This window comes from Thamnophis elegans, chromosome 7 (genome assembly GCF_009769535.1).
Source record: "Thamnophis elegans isolate rThaEle1 chromosome 7, rThaEle1.pri, whole genome shotgun sequence".
Lineage (NCBI taxonomy): Eukaryota > Metazoa > Chordata > Lepidosauria > Squamata > Colubridae > Thamnophis > Thamnophis elegans.
Window position 1 is genome coordinate 3,394,294 of NC_045547.1, and position 22,761 is coordinate 3,417,054.

General features: G+C 44.9%; 1 protein-coding gene across 1 annotated transcript in view; it reads right to left on the reverse strand.

Moving 5' to 3' along the window:
• Positions 1-22,761, reverse strand: part of EXOC4 (exocyst complex component 4) — a 331,322-nt gene that overhangs the window by 294,986 nt on the left and 13,575 nt on the right. Inside the window, exons 2-3 of the mRNA XM_032221694.1 lie at positions 6,767-6,956; positions 1,339-1,533 (exon numbers count right to left, since the gene is read on the reverse strand). Coding sequence (XP_032077585.1) covers positions 1,339-1,533; positions 6,767-6,956 — 385 coding nt within the window. The remainder of the gene's footprint in view (positions 1-1,338; positions 1,534-6,766; positions 6,957-22,761) is intronic.

Consider the following 22,761-nt stretch of genomic DNA (forward strand, 5'->3'; position numbering starts at 1 on the left):
ATAAGGAACGGAAGAGAACAGAACAGAATAGAATAAGGAATGGAATGGAATGGAATAGAATAGAATAGAATAGAGAATGAAATGGAACAGAACCGAACCGAATAATGAATGGAATAGAATAAGGAATGGAATGGAATGGAATAGAATAGAATAAGGAATGGAATGGAACAGAATAGAATAAGGAATGGAATGGAACAGAATAGAATTCTTCATTGTCCAAGTGTGATTGGACACACAAGGAATTTGTCTGTTGCATATGCTCTCAGTGTATATAAAGAAAAATAAAATAGAATACGTTCATCAAGAATCAAGATGGGTAATGAGACATCTGCAAGAAAACCACCAAGCTCAGAGAGCACCAAGGACCCTACAGTCCTCCTCCTCCCTCTTCACAAACCCCACTCCCTTCGAGCACAGATGATGTTCCCTAGTTGGGTCATGAAACATCTGCATGAAAACCATCAAGCTCAGAGAGCACCAAGTACTCCGCAGTCGTCATCCTCCTCCTTCTCCTCTACAAACCCCACTCCCTTCTAGCACTGATGATGTTCCCTAGTTGGGTCATGAAACGTCTACCAGGAAACCACCAAGCTCAGAGAGCATCAAGGACCCCATAGATCTCTTCCTCCTCCTCCTCCAACTTCTTCTTCTTCTCTGCAAAAACCCCTCCCTTCTAACACTGATGATGTTACTAGTTGGGCGATGAAATGTCTACCGGGAAATCATCAGAGAGCATCAAGGATCTCTCATATAGAAAGACACCCAGCCAATATTTAAAGGCCCGGAACTTCGAGACACAGGTAGGAAGCTACAAGAGAGCAGTACTAAGACGAGGCCGATGTCTCCGTCGTAACGGCTGCTCCAAAATGAAATTTAAAAAAGAAATAACACACGGCACAGAGAAAGCTATTTTTTTTAAAAAGGACACTGCCCGAGCTGTTAAAAACAAAACAGAAAGAAAAGACGCTGAGAACCCAGACCAGACAGCTGAAGGGTTCCTGGGGGTGAAGAAATGAGGTGTTGGAGAGAAAAGGAAGAGACACAAAAACGTGGGAAACAACCGGCGAGATAGGAGAGGACAGCGATTGGAGGTTAAAGACAGCGGGTCAAAGTCTTTGGCGCTTCGAAAGCATCCAGAGAGGTTAATAGAGTGAAGACTTTTTTTTTAAAAAAAAAGGAGGAGTGAGTGACAGGCGAGCCCCAAAGAGGCAGGGGGAGAGAACAGAGAAATCTGGCAACGGCAAGAGGCAATTACTCCGCTCCAGATAGATAGATAGATCTCTAGCGGACAGGAAGGCGACAGCTGCCCGTCTCGAGAGCGGGCCGGTCGCCGCTTACCAGCATATCGGTGGCGATCAGGTAGTGCTTGCTGGCCGTGTACTGCTGCAGCTTCTGCGGCACCTGCTTGATGGTCTCGATCTCGTCCAGCAGATTCAGGACGTGCTTGTGCTCGATCCCTTCGATCCACAGCTTGCGCAGCTCGTCCCGCTTGCAATGCAGGAGCATTTTGCAGGAAACCAGGTTCTCCTTCACCTGCAAGGAGGGGAAGCCACAAGGTGAGTCCGAGGGCCAGGAAGGAGTACGACGCGCCAGTTGTGTGTTTCGGCTCCCGTTGCAACCGGTACGCTGCAATGGGAGCTGGGCGTGCACCATGGGCACACGCGCTGCGCACTCACGTGCACTCACCGCCTGCGACGCTCCAGCTGCTCGGCGAAGCGTTGCGCAGGCGCCATACGCAGCATGCGCAGGTGTCCCATTTCCTTGAAATACAGGTAAGGAACGAGGGTGGGCGAGCGGGCCCTCCAAAGCAACGTTCCGGTATGGTGGCTGCTGCTTCCGGCAGGCACCGGTTTATGCGTACCGGGGCGTACCGCCTGCAACCCACCACTGTGTCTCGCTCAAATCAAAGGGCAGGTACTCCACGACTTACAACCTCCTGGTTTAATGCCTGTTATGACGGCACTGACTGTTTCCCAAACAAACGACCACTGGGTCACGTGATCAAAATTCAGATGCTTGGTAACTGGCTCACATTTATGACGGTCACAGTGTCCCCCCGGGGTCACGTGATCCCCTTTTGCAAGGTCAATGGGGGAAGCCTGATCCACTTAACAACTGTGTTACTAACTTAACAGCCTCAGGGATTCAATTAAAAACGACAGGAAAGGTCATTAAATGGGACAACGGTCATATAACCACTTAATCCTCGGGAGTTTTGGGATCTATTGCGGTCATATGTCGACACTACCTCTATTCCAGGAGCCTTGAGGAGGGGGGCTTTTGCAGTCAACACAGTGACATCCAGACTCAAGAGGAAACAAGGTGTCAACCCTGAAGCTGGCCTGGCCGAAGCCATTTTGGAGCTTTAGTGCTGCCACAATGGAGCTGAGGGATAGGGAGGGGGGGATTAGAGATACCTGGAGCTGTGTAGTCAAAACAAAATACTTTCTCTTGAGAACCAAGGACATTCTCACACAGGCCAGAGGAAGGAGGAGTGATGTCACCAGACCGGCAGATGCTGCTTTGATTGGGCCACGTGACTGATTGTTTGGGGTTGAGAGTAGGGGTGAAATCCACTTACCTTTGCTACCGGTCCGATACCAATGTGAGCACACGCTCTAAGTCACTCCAAATCTATCCTGTTAATTTTAGCTGGACTGCATCGCACACCTCTCATGTCATTTAAAAAGAAGGCAATGCGCAAGGTGACAATGGCTTTTCTCACTGTTGTTTTGTCTCGAATACAAATTGCCTAGTTTCCCCACCCCCACAACTACTTTTTAAACAGCGGAACTGCAGACAGGCAACACCTCCCTGGTGAGGTTGTTATCACTGGCGAAACATAAAAAGCTTGAAACACAAATCCAGAGATATCTAATATTCAAAAACATGTGGGGGTTTTTTTTCCCTAAAAAGAAAAACAACTGATCTTGTGTCTACTTCCGTGTTGCTGCTGTGAGTGCTTGCAAAAGCACGGAAAGGTAGCGAAAACTCAAGAGAATTTCCTTACCTGTGACAAGATCCGAAATTATTACACAACCACAATAGCTCCAGAGCCCAGAAAGGTAATGCTATCCCATAAGACATACCCAACAGCTTTTCAGAGGGAGGGAAATTGAGAAGGCACTTTATTATGGATTTATTGCATCGAGTTGCTATGGGTAGTGAGATGGGTGGCATATAAATTTAATGAATGTGTGTGTGTGTGTGTTTGTGTGTATGTGTATATGTGTTGTGGCCCGGCAGGAGCCGTTGGAGCTGCCACCAGACTCCGACAGTGAGGGGTCTTATGAGTCGGCTCTGGAGGAGGTGGAGGACCCTGGACAAGGTTCCAACTCTGAGCAGGGCGCGGAAAGACTGGTTGGCCACCGGGTGGCGCCTGAGCCTTAGATCAATGAGGAGGAGACAAGAATGAGTGATCCCGAAAACACCTGTGAGTTGTTCCGGGATGCACGCCGTCGAAGGGCTACTCGGAGTCAAGAACAACTGCGTAATTACAGGAGGTGATTACGCTCAGATGATGTTCATTAAGATCCTCTCCTGATTATAAAAGAGACTGCTTGTGCCACACCCTTCTGCAGAAGTTAACGTTAAGGACTAACAAGAAACAAATTTGGCAGGCTGGATTGCTGCCAGAGTTTGTTTGCATTGCTGCCAAGTTTTGTAGGACTTGCTGCCAGAGTGCTTATCTCTTTGTTTATGTGGCTTGCAGCCAATGAGAGTCTGGACTGATTAAAAGAAACTTTCTCATTTACGTTGGTTTCGGCTTTCGTTCCTGGACGGAGAAGGGGAGTCAGAACGTATATGTATATGTATGTATGTACGTATGTATATAATACCACCTAGTCATCACCAAATCTCCAGAACCATAAAGCCTACAAACTTGAAATTTGGCACATATGTTCCTCTTGGCTTCTAGGAGCTCGCTAAGAAAAGATTTTTCAAAATGACTATCAGATCCTTAGTATTTCTTATACAGTAATTAACATGCTCTGATGCTAAGGAATTCTACTCTCCCTCCCCACCTGAAAATAACTCTGTTCCAACTGCCAGTTTTTCCCTCACATTCCGTTACCTCAGTTCACACTGGCAGACATTCCACTCCTTCACTAAGGAACTTTACACAGAAGTAAATTTCTGACAAATGCATGTGAACACATCCAACCAAGGGAAACAAACAAACCAAAAAATCCCAGTCTGCTTAAGCCAACTGGTCCCACTACTAAGATGCTCAGATTGATAGGAAGGTTTTTTTTCTTCCAATTGCCATCTGGAAACTTGTCCCTTGTAACTTGAGTTTTAATTAGATATTAAGGCTTAATAAATCAAGAGCAAAAACGATTAGCCTTGGCTAAAAATGCTGATTCCTCTGCAGGAAAAAGCCACACACCCCATATTAATTTGCAATCTGAAGTATGCCAATATTTCGTCACATCTGCTTACTGGTGATTTCCCTTTTTTCTTTTCCTGATTCTAGAATTTTAAAAAAGTAGAGATGGATTATACCGTGGAGACAGAGGCCGGGCTTTCAATCTTGACCGATACAGTCGCTCACTCTGTCATTCAAGCGCACTCACATATAGATGCTGTATGAGCCTCTCTCTCTCTCTTTCTGCAGGCTGATGGGAGGATTAATAATGCAAGAAAAGTCTGATAACTCTCAATGACCTTTGGTGGATCAAGCAAAGGATAATTCTGAAGAAAAAAAAATAACCTAGAGGTTGAAAAAAAAAACCCATCCGAGCTGCTTTCCAGCCCATCCCTCCCCTTTCCAATTTTTGCCTCAAGGACGCAGGCAAAGGACCCTGAATTTAATACATGCAAAAGAAAAAAAAATCTCCAGTAGAGTTTCTAAAGAGCAATAGAGAAGATGCAGCCATGGAGGGCTGATTATTTAAGGGACCAATGTTTGAGGGAAAGATGGAAGCAAAGAGGAAGAGAAAAAGGAGGGAGGGGAAGAGGAGGGGAGTTAGGAGAATGGAGGGGAGAGGATAAGGAGGGAGAGGGTGAAGGGAGAGGAGAACAGAGGGAGGGGAAGGAACTAGAGAGGAGGAAAGGATGGGGAGAGGAGAAGAAGAATGGAGGGAGGGGGACTAGAGAGGAGGAAAGGATGGGGAGAGGAGAAGAAGAATGGAGGGAGGGGAAGGGACTAGAGAGGAGGAAAGGAGGGGGAGAGGAGAATGGAGGGAGGGGAAGGGCAGGGAGAGGAGAAGAGAAGAGATGGAAGGAAGAAGAATGAAAGGGAGAGGAGAGGAGAAGAAAGATGGAAGGAAGAGAAATAGAAGGGAGAGGGGAGGGGAGGGGAGGGGAGAGGAGAGCCCTGAGTATTGGTCACTTCCCAAGAGGTTAAGGGAAATCCCTTCAATACATGATGACTCAATCTAATCCGGCAGAGGAAATCCCAAAAGGTCCATCATCCCCAGGGGAGATTTCAAGGTAGCACCTCCAGGTCATTCGGCCTCTACATGGGCTGCTGACCTCATTGTACGGAGTTAGCCTGGACTACAGTTTATTCCAGAATTTTGGGTAATTGGTCTCTGCCTCCACACACAGAGCTGAACCTCGTGCATCAACCCCTGAAATGAACCGTTCCCCTTGGAAGGGACCAGGCTGCCCTAAAACTCCCTTTTGGAGATACTAAATGGATTTGAAAAGTTCACGAGGGTTAGGAGGAAGGGTCCCAAGAGAAAGGGCCCTTCTGTGCAGGGATGCCAGAAGCTTTCCTTTCCCCCCAGACCCTTCCATTCACTGGCTCAAAGTTCACTCAGCCTTCCATCCTTCCCAGATCAGTAAAATGAGGAACCCAGATTCTTGGGGGCAAAAGACTGATTCTGTAAATCACTTCGAGTATGTAAGTTTAGGAAGGAGGGAGGGAGGGAGGGAGGGAGGGAGGGAGGGAGGGAGGGAGGGAGGGAGGAAGGAAGGAAGGAAGGAAGGAAGGGCCGTGTTGGCACAGTGGTGGAACTGCAGTATTGTAGGCCAATTCTGCCAGCTGCTGGCAATTCAATCCTGACTGGCTCAAGGTTGACTCAGCCTTCCGGAGGACCCGGATTGTTGGGGGCACAAGAGGCTGACTCTGTAAACTGCTTAGAGGGGGTTAGAAAAGCACTGTGAAGCAGTATATAAGTCTAAAGGTTATTGCTAAGAGGGAGGGGGGGCGGGCAGGCAGGCAGGCAGGCAGGCAGGAAAGGTAAGGAAAGGAAAGGAAGGCAGGCAAGCAGAAGGAAGGAAGGAAGGAAGGAAGGAAGGAAGGAAGGAAGGAAGGAAGGAAGGAAGGGGTTATAATGTACTGAATGAAATGGAAAATAAAATGTGTTATTCTGACCGTGTGCAGAGTATATTTTTTCCCTCCCTGCTATAACTGCAGCCCGAAGGAACGTATCTGATCTGTGAGCAGAGATCCCAGGTAAGCTAGAGCCTCAATTAGCTTTTAAGAAATTAATTTGCCCACCAGCCCAGGAAAGGACATTACCATATCCGCCTTACGCATATCTACATCCAAACACACACAACGTGGATTTCACCTCAGGTATATCGTTCGGCACCTATCCCTGAACTTTGAAAAAACAACACACACACAAAAAGGAGGAAGAATTCCATTCGCATCGTGTTCAATTAAATATTTTCCTAGCCTGCGTCACACGGGGGCTTTTCCAGTAAAAGACACGGCAACACACATCGGGGGGGGGGGGGGGAAACAACTCTGGGCTTGCACTCTACGTAAAGCCACTCTTGCACTGGGAACGTCTCCCGCCTTGAATTTCACCTGCTTGATTTTGTTGCGCGAAGTGGTGATGCGCTCCGTGATGCTCTGGTAGGTGCAGATGGCAGTCATCAGTTCGGTGTAGTGCTGAACGATCAACTCGTCCAAATTACGGTCGCATTTTTCGTAGGCGTCCTCCAGCCGGGCCTTCTCGTGCTCTCGGTCCTCGACATCGTCGCTGGTGGACAACGTCCTGAGGAAGGAGAGAGAAAAGAGGATAGTTGTGTTTATCTCATTGATTTATTAAATTGTTACACCTCCCGCCTCGTCTACAAGGGGATTCTGGGCAGCTTCACCCAAAAGGTCTAGGAAAGGGGTGTCAAATACAAAGCCCTGGGGGGGGGGGAGGGCAGATCCAGCCCACGGGGCGCTTAGATCTGGCCCATGGGGCTGCCCTGGAAACAGCAAATGACTGGCCCACAGGGCTTCTGCCAGTAAAAATGGAGCTTGGAAGGGCTGCGTTCGGCCCCCTTACATACATACAATAGCAGAGTTGGAAGGGACCTTGGAGGTCTTCTAGTCCAACCCCCTGCCTAGGCAGGAAACCCTATACCACTTCAGACAAATGGCTATCCCACATCTTCTTAAAGACTTCCATTGTTGGGTCATTCACAACCTCTGGAGGCAAGAGAGCTCTGTTTTCTCTGGCAGAGGGCCTGCAGGAGGCCATTGCAGCCGAAACAGAGCTTGGGTGCCCGTTTTGGCAGAGAACTTGGGCCCCACAGGTGCCCCCGACACAAGTGACGTCAAGCTGGCCATGCCGCCCTGCCCCACCCCAAGGTCAAACACAACCCTGAAATTGAGTTTGAGAGTGAGACCCCCCTAGTCTAGGAAAACGTGCCGCGGCCGACACACTCGGGCTGTGTTACCTCACGGCCCAGCCAACTCGCCATGGGACAACGCATGGCAATCCCATGACCCAGGGATGCAGCATAAAAACAGATAATCCTCAACTTACCACCACAATTGAGGCCAGACTTTCTGTTGCTAAGTGAAACAAGTAAGTGAATTTCGGCCCATTCTACGATTGTTCTTGCCCCGTTTGTTAAGTGAATCCCTGCAATTGTTAAGTAAGTAACACCGTTATTAAGTGAGTCTCATTTCCCCACTGACTTGGCTTGTCGGGAGGTCACAAAAAGGAGAATCACTTGACCCTGGGGTGATGCCACCGTCATAAACATGAGTCAGTTGCCAAATGTCTGGATTTTAATCACATGACCATGGGGATGACGCAACAGCCGTAAGTGTGAAAAGCGGTCGTAAGTTGCTTTTTAGGGATGTCATAATTTTGAACAGTCACTAAATGAATGGTTATAAAGTCGAGGACTGGCTGTACATGCTGGCTGTCAAGAGCCCAAATTTTTATCACGAGAGCATGGGGATGCGGCCACAGTTGTAAGTAAGAGAAACGAGTCACAAGTCTCATTTTTGGTGCCGTTGTAACTCTGAGCACTCGCTAAAGGAATGGTTGTTAAGTCAGGTGTCAGGCCTGCAGTCATCTTTTCCTTTGGATCCTTGGCCTGCCACACTTTCTATTATTCTACTAGGCATTTTCTACTGTGGGGAATGGGAGGGGGGATTGTACGGCGTTAGATGATACGCAGCCATAACAAAATTCTTTCTAGGAAGCCAAGGTCATCCTTTGTCTCTGCACCTCTGCACCTGACTGGAACTGGATGGGTGGAAGCTGCCAGCGTGGCAGTGGGAGATTGGACCATGGGATGGACTTGTGGGTGTGGGGGGCAAGATCTTGAACTTTCAACTGGGTGGGGAAAACCGGGAAGCTTTCAGATTCAGGTTTTCCCAGATGTGCCAACATGTCTCTCTTCATCAATTGGGACTTTGAGGAATCCTTTGCCTCGGACTCTGATTTAATTTTGGATGCTATTTGGAACTCTGGCATCAAGGATGTTTCCTTCCTGCGTGTTTCCTTCATTCTAGCTCAGGCGACTTTCTTGTCAGGTTTCCCTGCCTGGCACACTATGAGAAAGGATTACACCACTTAGGAGTAATCAGGGAGAGTAGCAAGATGCCTCTGCCTATCACCTCCCCTGACTCGCCGTAAAAATCCATGTTTCGAAGCGAAAAGTGTTTTTTGTCTATTTCCTTCCCAGGTTCTGCTCTAACAGGTTTGAGCGATCCATCAAGGGACCTGAAGGGAAAATCACAAGGGTGAAGGCACCTCGCAAGCCCTGTACAATTTGGCTTTCATTTCTAGACTGCTTAAAACAACTGAAGCTCCGTCTAGCTAAGACTTGGATTCCGGGGAGATGGAGAAGATAGAAATGGCAACCAATTACAATCAAATTACAAGGTGTTTTTTTTGTGTGTGTGTTTGTTTGCAGGTGTGGGTGTTTTTAGCAGCAGGAGCAGCACCTGCGCTGCAGGATGAATGGGAAAGGGCCCGGCGGAGTTACAACAGGCTGACAAAACAGGAAGGGTATGTACGTGCAGTAGATAAATTGTGTTGTACGAAAATAAAGAATTAAGGATGACGGAAGGCCAGACCTGCCTAACGAGACAAGCCAACCTGGAAAAAACTCAGCTGCCTGAAATCCGTCGTTCCGTGTAATCATGACTTGTTTCCATCTTGATGGCTTTGTACAATCGGTGGGTCACGATCAATCGATGGGCCGATGAAGAGCGTTAAAAATGGCAATCCCAATAACCCCCCAATCTGTGAGCTAAACGCTGACCCAGTAAGGAGAAAAATTGGACTACGTTGAAGGCCCCCATCGATCTAGAAATGCAGCAGTTCACGCAGCTACGGTCCACAGTCATTTATTTCTAATTCCGCCTTCGGTATTTTTATCGCTAACTCAAGATGGGTGGTGAATGTACCTAATATTCCACCCTCCTCCCATTTCCCCCCACAACAGCAAACTTGTGAGGTGTGCTGAGAGAGTATGTGTGTGTGTGTGTGACTGGCTCAAAGTCATCAGGCCTAAAGTGGGACTACAGCTCTCAGTCTCCTGGAGCCAAGCTGGTTTCCATGACTAAGTTGGGACTAGAACTCCCGATCTCCTGGTGATTGGCCCTGTTCCCTTCCCTTCCAATCCATTCTGTCTATTCTCTATTCTGCTCTGCTCCCTTCCCTTCCCTTGCATTACATTCTATCTTCTCTCTGTTCTGTTCTGTTCTGTTCCCTTCCTTTCCCTCTTCTTTCTATTCTGTTCTGTTCTGATCCCTTCCCTTGCATTGCATTGCATTCAATTCTATGTTCTGTTCTGCTCCCTTCCCTTCCATTCCATCTTCTCTGTTCCATTCTGTTCCCTTCCCCATCATTCCAATCCATTCTGTCTTCCCTCTATCCTGTTCTGTTGTTCTGTTCCATTCCTTCCCCTTCCCTTCCATCTTCTCTCTTTCTATTCTGTTTCATTTCGTTCTATTACATTCTCTCTTCTCTCAGTCTACCATTACATTTGGATCAGTTCGGTCCCATTCCGTTTCATTGTCTCGGTATAAGAAAAGTTCCCCTGAAATCCATCTAAACTAAGCAGTTCTGAATATAATAAATCTTCACATTAAGGCAACAAATGTTTAATATTCTTATTTTTGCTGACACCGCGGAAATATCCTCGAAGGGCATCTCAACATGCACTCCATTAAAATGTTCATGAAGAAAATCAACAAAACATTTGCAAAGGGAGGGGAAAATGTGGAGAAGAAAACCTTTTGCTCTGAAACTATTCAAATGGATACAGCAAACAAAAGACAAAATAATCCATTAATATTTGATTGCCTGTGTGTACACAGTAATAAGCTGGAAATCACATTTTTATGCTCAGTAAAACTTCTCCACAGTTAATATCTCTTGCTTGTCCAAAACTACACTTTATCAAGGGCAAAGCACTACAGGATTTTTTTTCAAGCAGAGGTTTCTATCCATATTAAAACTTTTTCGAAGAGAGAGCAAAAGCAGATCGGCCTTGCAAAGCAGAGAAAAATGCAGCATGGACGATTGGCCATTCCAATATTTATTTGCCAGCCCAGATATCCCATGGTGATAATACACATTAGAAATTATCTTTCAGAAAAATATCTATTTGTGAATACCTTTTAACGCACGGGCTAGTATTGCTGGCTGAGGAATTCTGGGAGTGGAAGCCCACAGGTCTTAAGGTTGCCAGGTTTAGAAAGCCTTGCTCTAACGTTTGAATTTAAGTTACTATCAGTCATCAAAGCTCTGATGAGCTTCTCAAACTGATGGATATATAATTAAAGTCAATGCCCAAACACAATACATTATCTAGATTTTGGTGCTCCATCCACGCAAGCAAACAGTTTAAGACACCAATGGTAGAGAATACATGCTTTGGATTCAACTGTGGGGTCCTTGATGCTCTCTGAGCTTGGCTGTTAACTAAATTGTAACAACCAGGTTAAGAATCTGAGACTTAATTGGTGCTTTCTGAGCTTGGTTGTTTTCTTGAAGACATTTCATTACCCAACAGGTAACATCATCCCCCTGCTGCAGCCAGTTTTGGCCAGAAGAGGCACCGCGGACCAGGTTTAAGCACCCTGCAGGCCAGATCTGGGCCAGAGACCTTGATTCTGACACCCCTGCACTACAGTATATGAACATATGAACAGCATAAAATACCATATTTTTCAGACTATAAGACACACCAGTGTATAAGACACACCAAGATTTCGAAGAGGTAAGTAAGAAAAACAAGTTTTTGTCTTCCCCGGCCCCCAGGAGCATTCTGCGGGCTTCAGCAAGCCCGGGGGGAAAGCAAAAACGCCCCCATTTTTCACAAAACTTCCAACAGGGGGAGGGCAAAAATGGCTGCATTTGGTGTATAAGATGCACCAACATTTCCACGCTCTTTTAGGAAGAGGGAAGGTGCGTCTTATACTCCGCAAAACACTTTTAGTTTGTCAATGCCAGAAGAAGAAGAGGATGAGGATTTTTTAGTTTGTTTGGTAGTTGAGTGGTAGTTTGGCCTCGTCCATTCTCCTACATCTGTGTATTGATCCCGGCAAAACATCTGGAAGGATTTTACTGAGATTTATTTGTTGGCTTCCTTAACAGGGAGGGATCCATTTACATGGCCTTCTTCTGAATATCAAAGTTTTCACTTTGATTAATGAGCTGAGGCAGAACACGAAAACCTCTGGTCGGCTGACTTGTGTAATTCAGGATAATGGAGAGAAACAAAGCTGAATTTGGAGTTGGCTGGGAAAAAAATCCACAGAATCTTTACTGTGTTGTCTGGTGTAGCAGAGCAAAGCATTGCGGGATTTGTCTCTAATGTTAGACAATCAGTCAGAAAACAATTTGATCATTCTCCACTCCTGACAAGCTACTACTCTTAAAATGCAAACGGAATGGGAATTGCTATCTTGAGGCTATAATCATGAATATTTATTTCCTGAATTTTGCTTTTCCAGAGTGCACAGTAAACGCCATAGAATATGCCAGTTATTTTATAAAGGTAAAGGTTCCCCTTGCGCATAAGTGCTAGTCGTTCCTGACTCTAGGGGGCGGTGCTGATCTCCGTTTCAAAGCCAAAGAGCCAGCGCTGTCTGAAGATGTCTCCGTGGTCATCTGCCCGGCATGACTAAATGCCGAAGGCGCACAGAACGCTGTTACCTTTCCACCAAAGGTGGTTCCTGTTTGCTACTTGCATTTTTTACCTGCTTTTGAACTGCTACGTTGATAGAAGCTGGGAAAGTAACGGGAGCTCACTCCGTTACGCAGCGCTCGGGATTTGAACCGCTGAACTGCCGACCTTTCTGATCAACAAGCTCAGCGGGTTAGCCACTGACTACCACGTCCCTTAGTTATTTAATAGCTTGTTGCAAAAGGCAAAAATGGAGTTTCTACCTGATGTTAATCATGGTTCACAAGGTTTACTGAGTAACGGTACGAACGGAAGGGTTTATGTATTGCATTAAACCATAAGCTATTGCTCAAAAGTCACAACTACAGGCAGTCCTCAACTTACAACCACAATTGAATCCCAAATTTATGTTGCGAGGTGAGAAATTTATTGAATGAGTTTTATCCCATTTTATGACTTTTCTTGCCACATTTGTTGAGTGAATCCCTGCAGTTGATAAGTTCATCACATGATTACTAACAAACATGGTCTCCCCATTGACTTTGCTTGTCAGATGGTCGCAAGAGAGGATCATTGGACCCCGGGAAGTTGCAACTGTCGTAAGTGCATGCCAGTTGCAAAGCGTCCGAGTTTTGATCTTAGGGATGCTACAACGATCGTGAGAAAAACAGTCCTAAGTCCATTTTTTCAGAGCTGTTATGATTGCAGGTCGAGGACTACCTGTATGTCTTCGTGGGTTTTGTGAATTATTTATAGAGATTCTTCATCAGCTTTTAAAAAAGATATTCTAAAACTGTAAGCCAAATCCACCCTAAACCTTAAGGATAAGGTAGGATACAATGCAGGGCTCCTATCAGAAAAACATTCTGACAGTCGCTGAAAATCTGATTATTATTCTTTTCTGGCCTTGGGACAGAGTAGGGGATGACCCTGTCTAGAATTTCATTTTATTTTGTGGGGTTCTTTTTTTCTGAATGCACGTTTCTTTTATAACTTTTATTTTATTAAATCTGTCTAATGTAGAGGTGTCAAACTCCAGTTCATTGAGGGCCGCATCAGGTTGTGGTTGACGTCGGTGGGCTGGGGTGGGTGTGGTTAGTGTGGGCATGGCCAGCTTGATGTCACTCCTGTCGGGAAGCGCTCTGCCAGTGAAAACACACTCCCGAGCTCCGTTTTCGGCTATTACGGCCTCCTGCAATGCTCTGCCAGTGAAAACGGAGCTCAGGAGGGCCGCATTCGCATTTTCGCTGGCAGAAACACCATGGTAGCTTGCAGGCCGGATCCGGCCCCCGGGCCTTGAGTTTGACACCCCTGATGTAATGTAAAGCTCTCAAAAATAAATCATTGAGAGTCGGGAGTTTTTAAAAACCTAATAATAAAATTGAAAATAGAATACAGAATATTCTTTATTGGCCAGTGTACCAACGACAAAGTGATAAATGATAAGATACAAACAACAAGGTGATAATAACGAGTAATGAAAATTATCCTGATGCTTAATACAGAGTCCAATAAAGCCACCCATCCTGCTTTCCTGTTCCACTGCTAATAATTCGTTTAGAGAAATTCTGGGTCCTTGTCTCAGATGTAACAATTTTGTGGCCCGGCCATTTTTAATTTCACAGATCGGCTCTTATGCATTTCTGCCCCTGCATTGGTTTATTTAAGTAATCGCCAGGAAATATGGTGCACTGATGAAAGTTAAGCCATAATTTAAATGCACAGTCAGAACACAATTGCAGGGACCGCTCTCTCAGTTCTGCAGCAACCACCGTACTGTCTTTTTCTGTCTTTCGCAGGCCAGATACAAGCATTTGTCCCTAAAAGCTGAATTGAAGCAAATAAGTAACTATCAATTTTTCAGGAGCGTTTTAGTGTTATTTTGGGAGGAGAAATTGAGAAGTGGAGAGATGGCAAAATGGTAAGGTAGCTTTCCCAGTCATTTGCAGAACAGAGAGTTCTTCAGATCTTATGGAACCTTCCTCCTCCTCCTCCTCCTCCTCCTCCTCCTCCTCCTCCTCCTCCTCCTCTATTACATTTCTATTTGATCTTTATTTTGCACAACTGAAAAGAGGTATATATAATACTCCATCTTCTTGTTTTATTCAGAATAACAACTTTTTGAGTTGAATACAGAGAGCCCAACAGGCTCAAAGATACCCATTCAATTTCCACACCTAAAGCAGATGGAAACGAATCAAGGAGAGAAGCAACCTGAAATTAAGGAGAAATTCCCTAACATTGACGACAAATAACCAGTGGAACAGTTGTGGCGGCTGTTGTGGTCCGCCAGTGGCCTGCAGAGCTGGCAGCAGAGTCGGACAGTGAGGAGGTTGGGAAGGAACATGGGCCAGTTCTGGAGTCTGGAGAAGGCTCGGACGAAGGCTCTGTGTCAGAGGCAGAGAGGGGGCCAGGGCCATCTGGTTGTGCTGCCTCCAGAGTAGTGGTGGGTTGCAGGCGGTACGCCCCAGTACAGTCATACCGGAGCCTGCCCGGAGCATCGGATACCGTTCCGGTACGGTGTTCCGGAGGGCCCGCCCGCCCACCCGAGTTCCTTACCGGTCTTTTAAGTCTTTGGCGCTTCCCCGCATGTTCATGGCGCATACAGCGCCTGTGCAACGCTCTGCTGAGCAGCTGTAGAGTCGTGGAGGCTCACAGAGGTGCTAAGATGCATGCGTGAGCTGCGCGCGTCCATGTAGACGCCGCTGGGCCCGTTCCAACCGTACCAGTTGGAACGGGATCCGGAACCCACCACTGGTCCAGAGCCTGACATCAGCAAGGCAGAGGAACAGGGCGAGCCTGTTCCCAGTGTGTGCATGCACAGAGCTGCCAGAAGGCAAGAACAATTTTAAAAAGGGGTGATTCGGGAGTAAGGCTTGGAGATGATTGGCCCCTCCCATAAGACATAAAAGAGGAGCAAGTGGATGTGAGCCTTTGTAGGAAGCAATTTTGTTCGTTCTGGTCAGTTTAAACTCTGAAGCTCCGTTTTGACTCTGTGCTCTGGGTGGCCTTGCAAAACTAATTGGCAATGAGGTCTCTGGCAGCGTTTCAAGGGAGATAAAGGTGGGTGCTTATCAGCCTTACCCTGAAAGACTGTGGCAGACTTCAGTCGGACTCTTTACAAACTATTTGTGACTCATTACGGGCTGTGAATGAAAATAATTCACAGCCATTTAAATAAAAAGAGGGTTTTTGGGGCTAAGCGTGTGGTTTTTACTGTCTCAGGTAGGTCAGAACAGGTGCTCCATCACTGGAAATTTTTAAGAAGAGACTGGACAGTCACCTGTCTGGAATGGTATAGGGGGTTGGAGCAAGGGGTTGGACTAGAAGACCTCCAAGGTCCCTTCCAGCTCTATTCTGATTGATTGAGAATTCTAACTCAATCACCAACATCTTTATTTTATTAATACATTTTTCACATTCCTGAACTGCCCTCAGACGCTCGGCAACTGTTTCATATTTATGACGGATGCAGTGTCCCAAGATCACGTGACCCCCTTTTGCGACTCTCTGACAAGCAAAGTCAAGGGGGAGGCCAGATTCACTTAACAACCGGGTGGCTAATTTAACAACTGCAGTGGTTCACCTAACTGTGTAAAATCGTAAAATGAGGCAAAACTCACTTAAACTGTTTTGCTTAGCAACGGAAACGCTAGGCTCAATTGTGGTCGTAAGCCGAGGACTGCCTGTATCAACTCTTGCTATGTCACCTGTCTTCTGTAAGTACAAGAGAATTAACTCCAGGGAAGAAGCCTTTATATGCAGCATGGATTGCTTGAATGGTTTTTCTGTGGATTTCTTTAATTATGAGATAAAATGACGGGGGATGAAGACAGAAAGGCTGTTGGAATCGTGCAGCAAATTAATATTTTTCACTCCACACAAAGAGAATGGAGAATTGGTGATATATAAAAAAAAAGAATTCCTTGAGCTACAAAGAAGCAGAGGTCTAATTTAAAGTTCCCAGCAGAGACATAATTATTCAGCAGAAAGTTTCCTTTGTCTTTTAGAGTTTAATTTCTACCCGATTCGGAATCATCTATCAGAATTTGGTAACTTTGGAAGGTACTTACCGTATTTTTCGGAGTATAAGATGCACCAAGGTTTTGAAGAGGCAAATTAAAAAAAAGTTTTTGCACTCTGCAAACCTCCCAAAAATGACCCGTTTTTCACAAAAACGCCCCCCAATTTTTTTTTTTTTTTTAAAGGCATGAATAACCCTTAGGAGGCTTGTAGAGTGTTCCGGGGGGGGCGGGGCAAAAACGAGCAAAAAGTGGCCCGTTTTTTTGCTCATTTCTGCCCTCCCCAGCCCCCAGGAGCTCTCTGAAAGTCTCCTTACAAGCTATGCTCGGCCATTTTGGTGAAGGGGCGGCGTTTCAGGAGGCAAAAAAAAAATGCTGTATTCAGTGTATAAGACACACCCAGATTTTCAGCCTCTTTTTTGAAGGAAAAAGGTGCGTCTTATACTCCGAAAAATACAGTATTTGTTTGTGAGGTCCTGGGAGTTCTCTGAGCTTGGTTGTTTCATGACCCAACTAGGTAACATCATCAATGTTAGAAGGGAGTACGATTTGCAGAGAGGAGGAGGAGAAGGAAGAGGAAGGGGACTGGAGGGGTCCTTGGTGTTCTCTGGGCTTGACTGTTTGCTTGCAGACGTTTCATGACCAAATTAGGTAACATCATCAGTGCTAAAAGGGAGGAGGATTTTCAGGGAGGACGGGAGGAGGAGGAGGATTGTGGGTTCTATGGTGGTCTCTGACTTTGGTTCTTTGCTTGCAGAGGTTTCATGGCCCATTTCGGTAACATCATCAGTGCTGGAAGGGAGTGTGGCTTGCTTCTAGCACTCCCTTCTAGCATTGATGACATTACCTAGTGGGGTCATGAAATGTCTTCAAGAAAAACAACAAAGCTTAGAGACTACCAAGGACCCCACAGTTCAGCTCTGAATTATGAATATTCTTTCTATGATTCTTATTTATTTAAAATATGTTTATGATCATCCTCTTATGGATGAAAAATTTGAAGTCCCAGGCCTACCACTGAGCTTTCTGTTGGGTCAAGGATTGGGTTACTTTGGTTTGCCTGTCATCCATAAAAGAAAACTCTCTCTGAAATTGTGAATTCTTCTGCGGTTGCCACTCATGTCTACAGAAAATTGTATCTCTAGAGCTAACACCTGATGAAGGTGAGGTCTTAAAGCCACGGTGAATATTTTTTTTCTCATCTACCCACACCCACGTCAGAAAGCAGAAATCTTATTTCAAGAATATAATCGAAAAGCTATTTTTAAGAACAAGTCCCCAAAGAAATTACCTAAAGCTTCTGGCAGTACTTAACCTCAAAAAATACATATTTTATAATATATTTTAAAATCCCACTGAAGCGATTTCAAAAGACTGAAAGGGGTGGGGGGGAGTAATATGCTAGGAGATATGCGAGATAAAGGAAATAACATCACTTAGTGGTTTAACCAAAATACACAACACATTGTTTCATTTGGTTTGGTTATTTTTTTTTCCATTTCACTGAGTATACTTATTTAGAAAGTGACACGAGAAGTAAGCGTGAAAAAAAAATAAAAGCAAGCATGCTTGAAAAAGGCTACAGATGAAAATTATCTAACAGAACAAAGAAAAAACACTTTGGGGGAATCAACACGTAGAGGGAGACATATCAGTCTGCACCTGATGGACTGTAAGAATTGCCTAGATCAGTACCAGGAAGTGACTGGAGGCAACTAAAAGCAATTTTCTGGGTGAACTTTATGAAACCCCTTTAAGTCACCGATAGGAGAATGTGCGGTCGACACTTATCACAAGTGCCAGAAGGAAAAGCTTTCCACTCTCTCGAGCAGTCTTCCAAGGCGGGGAAGCTAAACCAATTCACAAATCCAGCTAAGAGTTTCCCACTTGGACCGAATTGCAGCTGAGTCCTGCTGAGGTAGGTAGGATGGTTGCTAGATAGATGATAGATTGAGATAGATAGATGGATGGATGGATGGATGGATGGATGGATGGATGGATGGATGGATGATAGATAGATGATTGATAGATGAGAGAGAGAGAGAGAGAGGGAGGGAGGGAGAGAGAGAGAGAGAGTATTTTACAGTTCAATGTGTGGTGGTGCAGTGCTTGGAATACAGTAGGATAGAGCAGGAGATAGGATAGGATAGGATAGGATAGAACAGAAGAGTTGGAAGGGAGCTTGGAGGTCTTCTAGACCAGCCCCCTCCTGTTCAGGCAGGAAATACCATGTCAGACAAATGGTTTTCCAGTCTCTTCTTGAAAACCTGCAGTGTTGGATCACCCACAACTTTGGGAAGCAAGTTGTTCCACTGGTTAATTGTTCTCACGGTCAGGAAATTTATCCTTAGTTTTAGGCTGCTTCTTTCTTTGATTAGTTTCCATCTGTTGTTTCTTGTCCTGCCCTCAGGTGCTTCAGAGAATAGGTTGACCCCTTCTTCTTTGGGGCAGCCCCTCAAATATTGGAAGACTGCTATCATGTCTCCCCTGGTCCTTCTTTTCATTAAACTAGACATACCCAATTCCAGCAACCGTTCTTCATATGTTTTAGTCTCCAGTCCCCTAATCCACTTTGTTGCTTTTCTCTACACTCTTTCTAGACTCTCCACATCTTTTTTATATTGTGGTGACCAAAACTGGATGCAGATATTCCAAGTGTGGTCTTACTAAGGCTTTATAGAGTGTTATTAACACTTCACGGGATCTTGATTCTATCCCTCTGTTTATGTAGCCTAGAATTGGTTTTAAGAAAGAATTTTTTGAGAAAATTTAACAATTAGCTTTCCACAGCCAACTCCTCTATCCCAAGTTCCTTCCTGTTATTTATTTATTTATATCCCGCCTTTATTGTTTTTTTATAAGCAACTCAAGGTGGCGAACATGTTCCGCACACCTCTTCCTCCTATTTTCCCCATAACCCTGTGATGTGGGTTGGTCTGAGAGAGAAGGACTCACCATCTCTTGGGGATTGACCAAAAGTTACCCAGCTGGCTTTCATGTCTAAGGCAAGACTAGAACTCCCAGTCTCCTGATGATTGACCCAACATTAACCAGCCACATTCCATGCCCAAAGTGGGACTAGAACTCAGTCTCCCAGTTTCTACCTGGAGTTTTAACCACTAGAACAAACTGGTTAGACATTCTAGAGATTATTACCTTATTCTGGAGTCATACATGAACATTGCTTGCTTACCTATACGTTATTTAACGTGTAAGGCTGGATTTGTACAGCACACTAAACCATAAATGATATTTTTAATTCACAACTGTATTTCAGACAGTGAGCTACAATAATCCAAAACCAAGCAATTCAGATGTGGGTTTGGGGGGAAAAAATGAATCAAGCCAATAATGCACCATTTGGTTTCATTATGGAACTGCCCCATGGTATATAACTATTTACAACTCAATTCCATGGAAATTACTTTCAATTTAATGTAAATACAACTTCGGCATCCTTAGATTTTTAGGCAACTTCCTCCCTCCCTCCCTCCCTCCGAGTTGAACTTTCCAAAAGAAACAGCACAACAAAATTCAGAAAACAAAGCATAATTTGTGACATTCAAAGTATGTCTCAATGACAGGATCCGGTGCCGCAGTTTCAAGAATAATCTCATTAAGTTGCAAGCAAAGTTTATTTTTTTCTCCCGATTTAATAAGGCTGCTGAAGTTTTCAAAGGCAACCTTTTTGGTCTCAAGTGTATTTACTCCAGAGAAAAATCAGTCACGCTCCTTGGGCCTCACTCCAAAACAAGTGTGTTAACGGCAATGCTGTCTTAATTGAACAGAGAAATCAGAGAAGGCAGGTACACTCACCAATTTAAAGTTTTTGACAAGTTCTCTCCAAGCAACAGCATTTGTTAAATGCCAACTACCTTGTTGCAGGATGCCAAAACTACTCCATCCAGATACGGACAAAACAAAAGGTTAGGGAATTAGTCGAAGGCGAAAGGGGGGTGGGGGGAATCCACAGAAATACATAAACAGAAATCCTCCCACTAGAGTCTAAAATACAGAACAGGAAGTCCTCGATTTATGACCATAATTGAGCTACCCATCACGGTCATATCTCAAACAACAAACAAAAGAATAGCAGAGTTGGAAGGGACCTTGGAGGTCCCTGTACCATTTCAGACAAGCGGCTGTCCAATCTCTTATTGAAAGCCTCCAGTGAGGGAGCATCCACAACTTCTGCCGACCTTAAGTCACTGAGCCACCACGTCTCCCTCTTAAACTAGACATTCCCAATTCCAGCAATTGATGACTATAAAGTGGGTTGGTCATGTGACTGATCTGAGTTTTTTGTCGCAAAGCGAACCACCGTGATTAAGAGACCCAATGCTTTGCTATTGAGCCTGGTTTTCCTGAAAAGTGGAAATTATGAGAGCAAAAGCTATCTGCACAGGAGGAAGGAATCATTCTTGCTTCCCATCAAGAAAAACAATATAAAGTGATTGACAATATTAAGTATCAGACGATGAGCCCTCCAGGTTGAAGGATGCTCAACAGGTTACTGATAAAAGAGTTGAGAATATTTTGGGATATCCATGGTACTTATCCGATGGCTAAATGAAAGCTTTCAGGATGCCTAGATCAGTGTTTCTCAACCTTGGCGACTTTAAGTCCTGCGGACTTCAACTCCCAGAATCCCCCAGCCAGCATAGCTGGCTGGGGGATTCTGGGAGTTGAAGTCCGCAGGACTTAAAGTCACCAAGGTTGAGAAACACTGGCCTAGATGATGATGCAGCCATTCAGGGAGGAGGAAACCAACCTAAGTGTATAAAGGCAGAATTGTAATGAGACCGTACTGGCTTAGAAATCAGGAGACAGTGAGTTATAGTCCTGCCTTAGTCATGGAATCCCACCAGGTGACTTTGGGACAATCACCAGGAGACAGTGAGTTCTAGTCGTGCCTTAGGCATAAAAGCCTGCCGGGTGACTTTGGGCCAATCTTTCTCTCTCTCTCTCTCAGCCCAACTCACCTCATAGTGTTGTTGTAGAGAAAAGGAGAAGGAGAAAGGAGTATTATATATGTTCCCCACCTCGAGTTACTTATAAAGTAATAAAGGCAGGATAAAAATCTTTTAAAAACCCTCCACTGTTGCTCAACAACAGAGAAAGATGGAGCTAACCACCCTGCCATCTTAGGCATGAATAAACGGAATGGAATTGGAAACTTTCAGTGAGATAATTGCCCATTCAGGACATTAAAAACAAAGAAAAAATTCTCTCCCTTTCATAGTCAATAGGATTATAGCAAGAACAATACTTGGTTAAACAATGCAATGACAGCATCAAATAGACTTTGCAGATAATCCTTTAATGTGACAATTATCCAACTGTATGCTCCAGCCAGGAAGGCAGAAGAAAAAGAAGCTGATGATAGGGCCTGCTTTTTTGTATGATCAAGTTAAATTTGATATTAACGGAAGAAGACAAAAGAAAGGTATATATGACGTTTCTGACTAGAGAGCGAAATGGATATTTAGAAACATAAAGAAGGGGGAAAAGCAGGGAGATCTTGTAGCCTGGAAAACTGAAACGAAGCATGACAACTTATCCATTTCTGCCAACTTCAAGGGTTCCTTTATGGCGGACACCATTTTTTAATGACCCAGCAACACCCACGTTTATGGACATTGCTAGATGGAATAAACAGAAATCAAACTCTATTACTGATTCATGGAGACATGGCCAGAGGCGGACAGTGGAACACATCATGGGATGCCCGTGTACAAGTTCCAATTTAAGTTAAAAAAGAAGAAAGGCAACCAGTGTTTGTGATATGATCTCGAGCACATATTAACCACTTTGAAAGAGAACATCAAGAATCCCTTTGAAGTGCCCAACCTCAGTGAAGGAGAGCCAGAAGAATGACGGAATGAATTTAACCTTGTTAAAGATGAAGGAGAAAAGGGATTGTAAAAGATCAAGAAACAAAATAACCTCCCCAAACTGGCTATTACAGGTAAATCTTCAATTTATAACCATTCGTTTTGTGGGCATTCAAAGTTATAACTGCACTAAAAAAAGAAGTGACTTATGATCGTTTTTCACGCTTAAGACGGTTGCAGAATCGTCCAGGTCACGTGATCAAAATTCAGATGCTTGGCAACTTGTTCATATTTATGACGGTCGCAGTGCCCCGGTGTCATGTGATCACCTTTTGCAACCTTCTGACAAGGAAAGTCAAAGACTCCCCGTATGTTACTTTGCTTTATTGAATGGACTAGCAAGAGCACTTAGACTTATATACCGCTTCACATTGCTTTTAAGCCCCTTTTACAGAAGCATTTACAGAATCAGCGTTCCCCCCCCCCCCAACAATCTGAGTCCTCATTTTACCAACCTCGGAAGGATGGAAGGCTGAGTGAACCTTGATCTGGTGATACTCGAACTGCCAAAC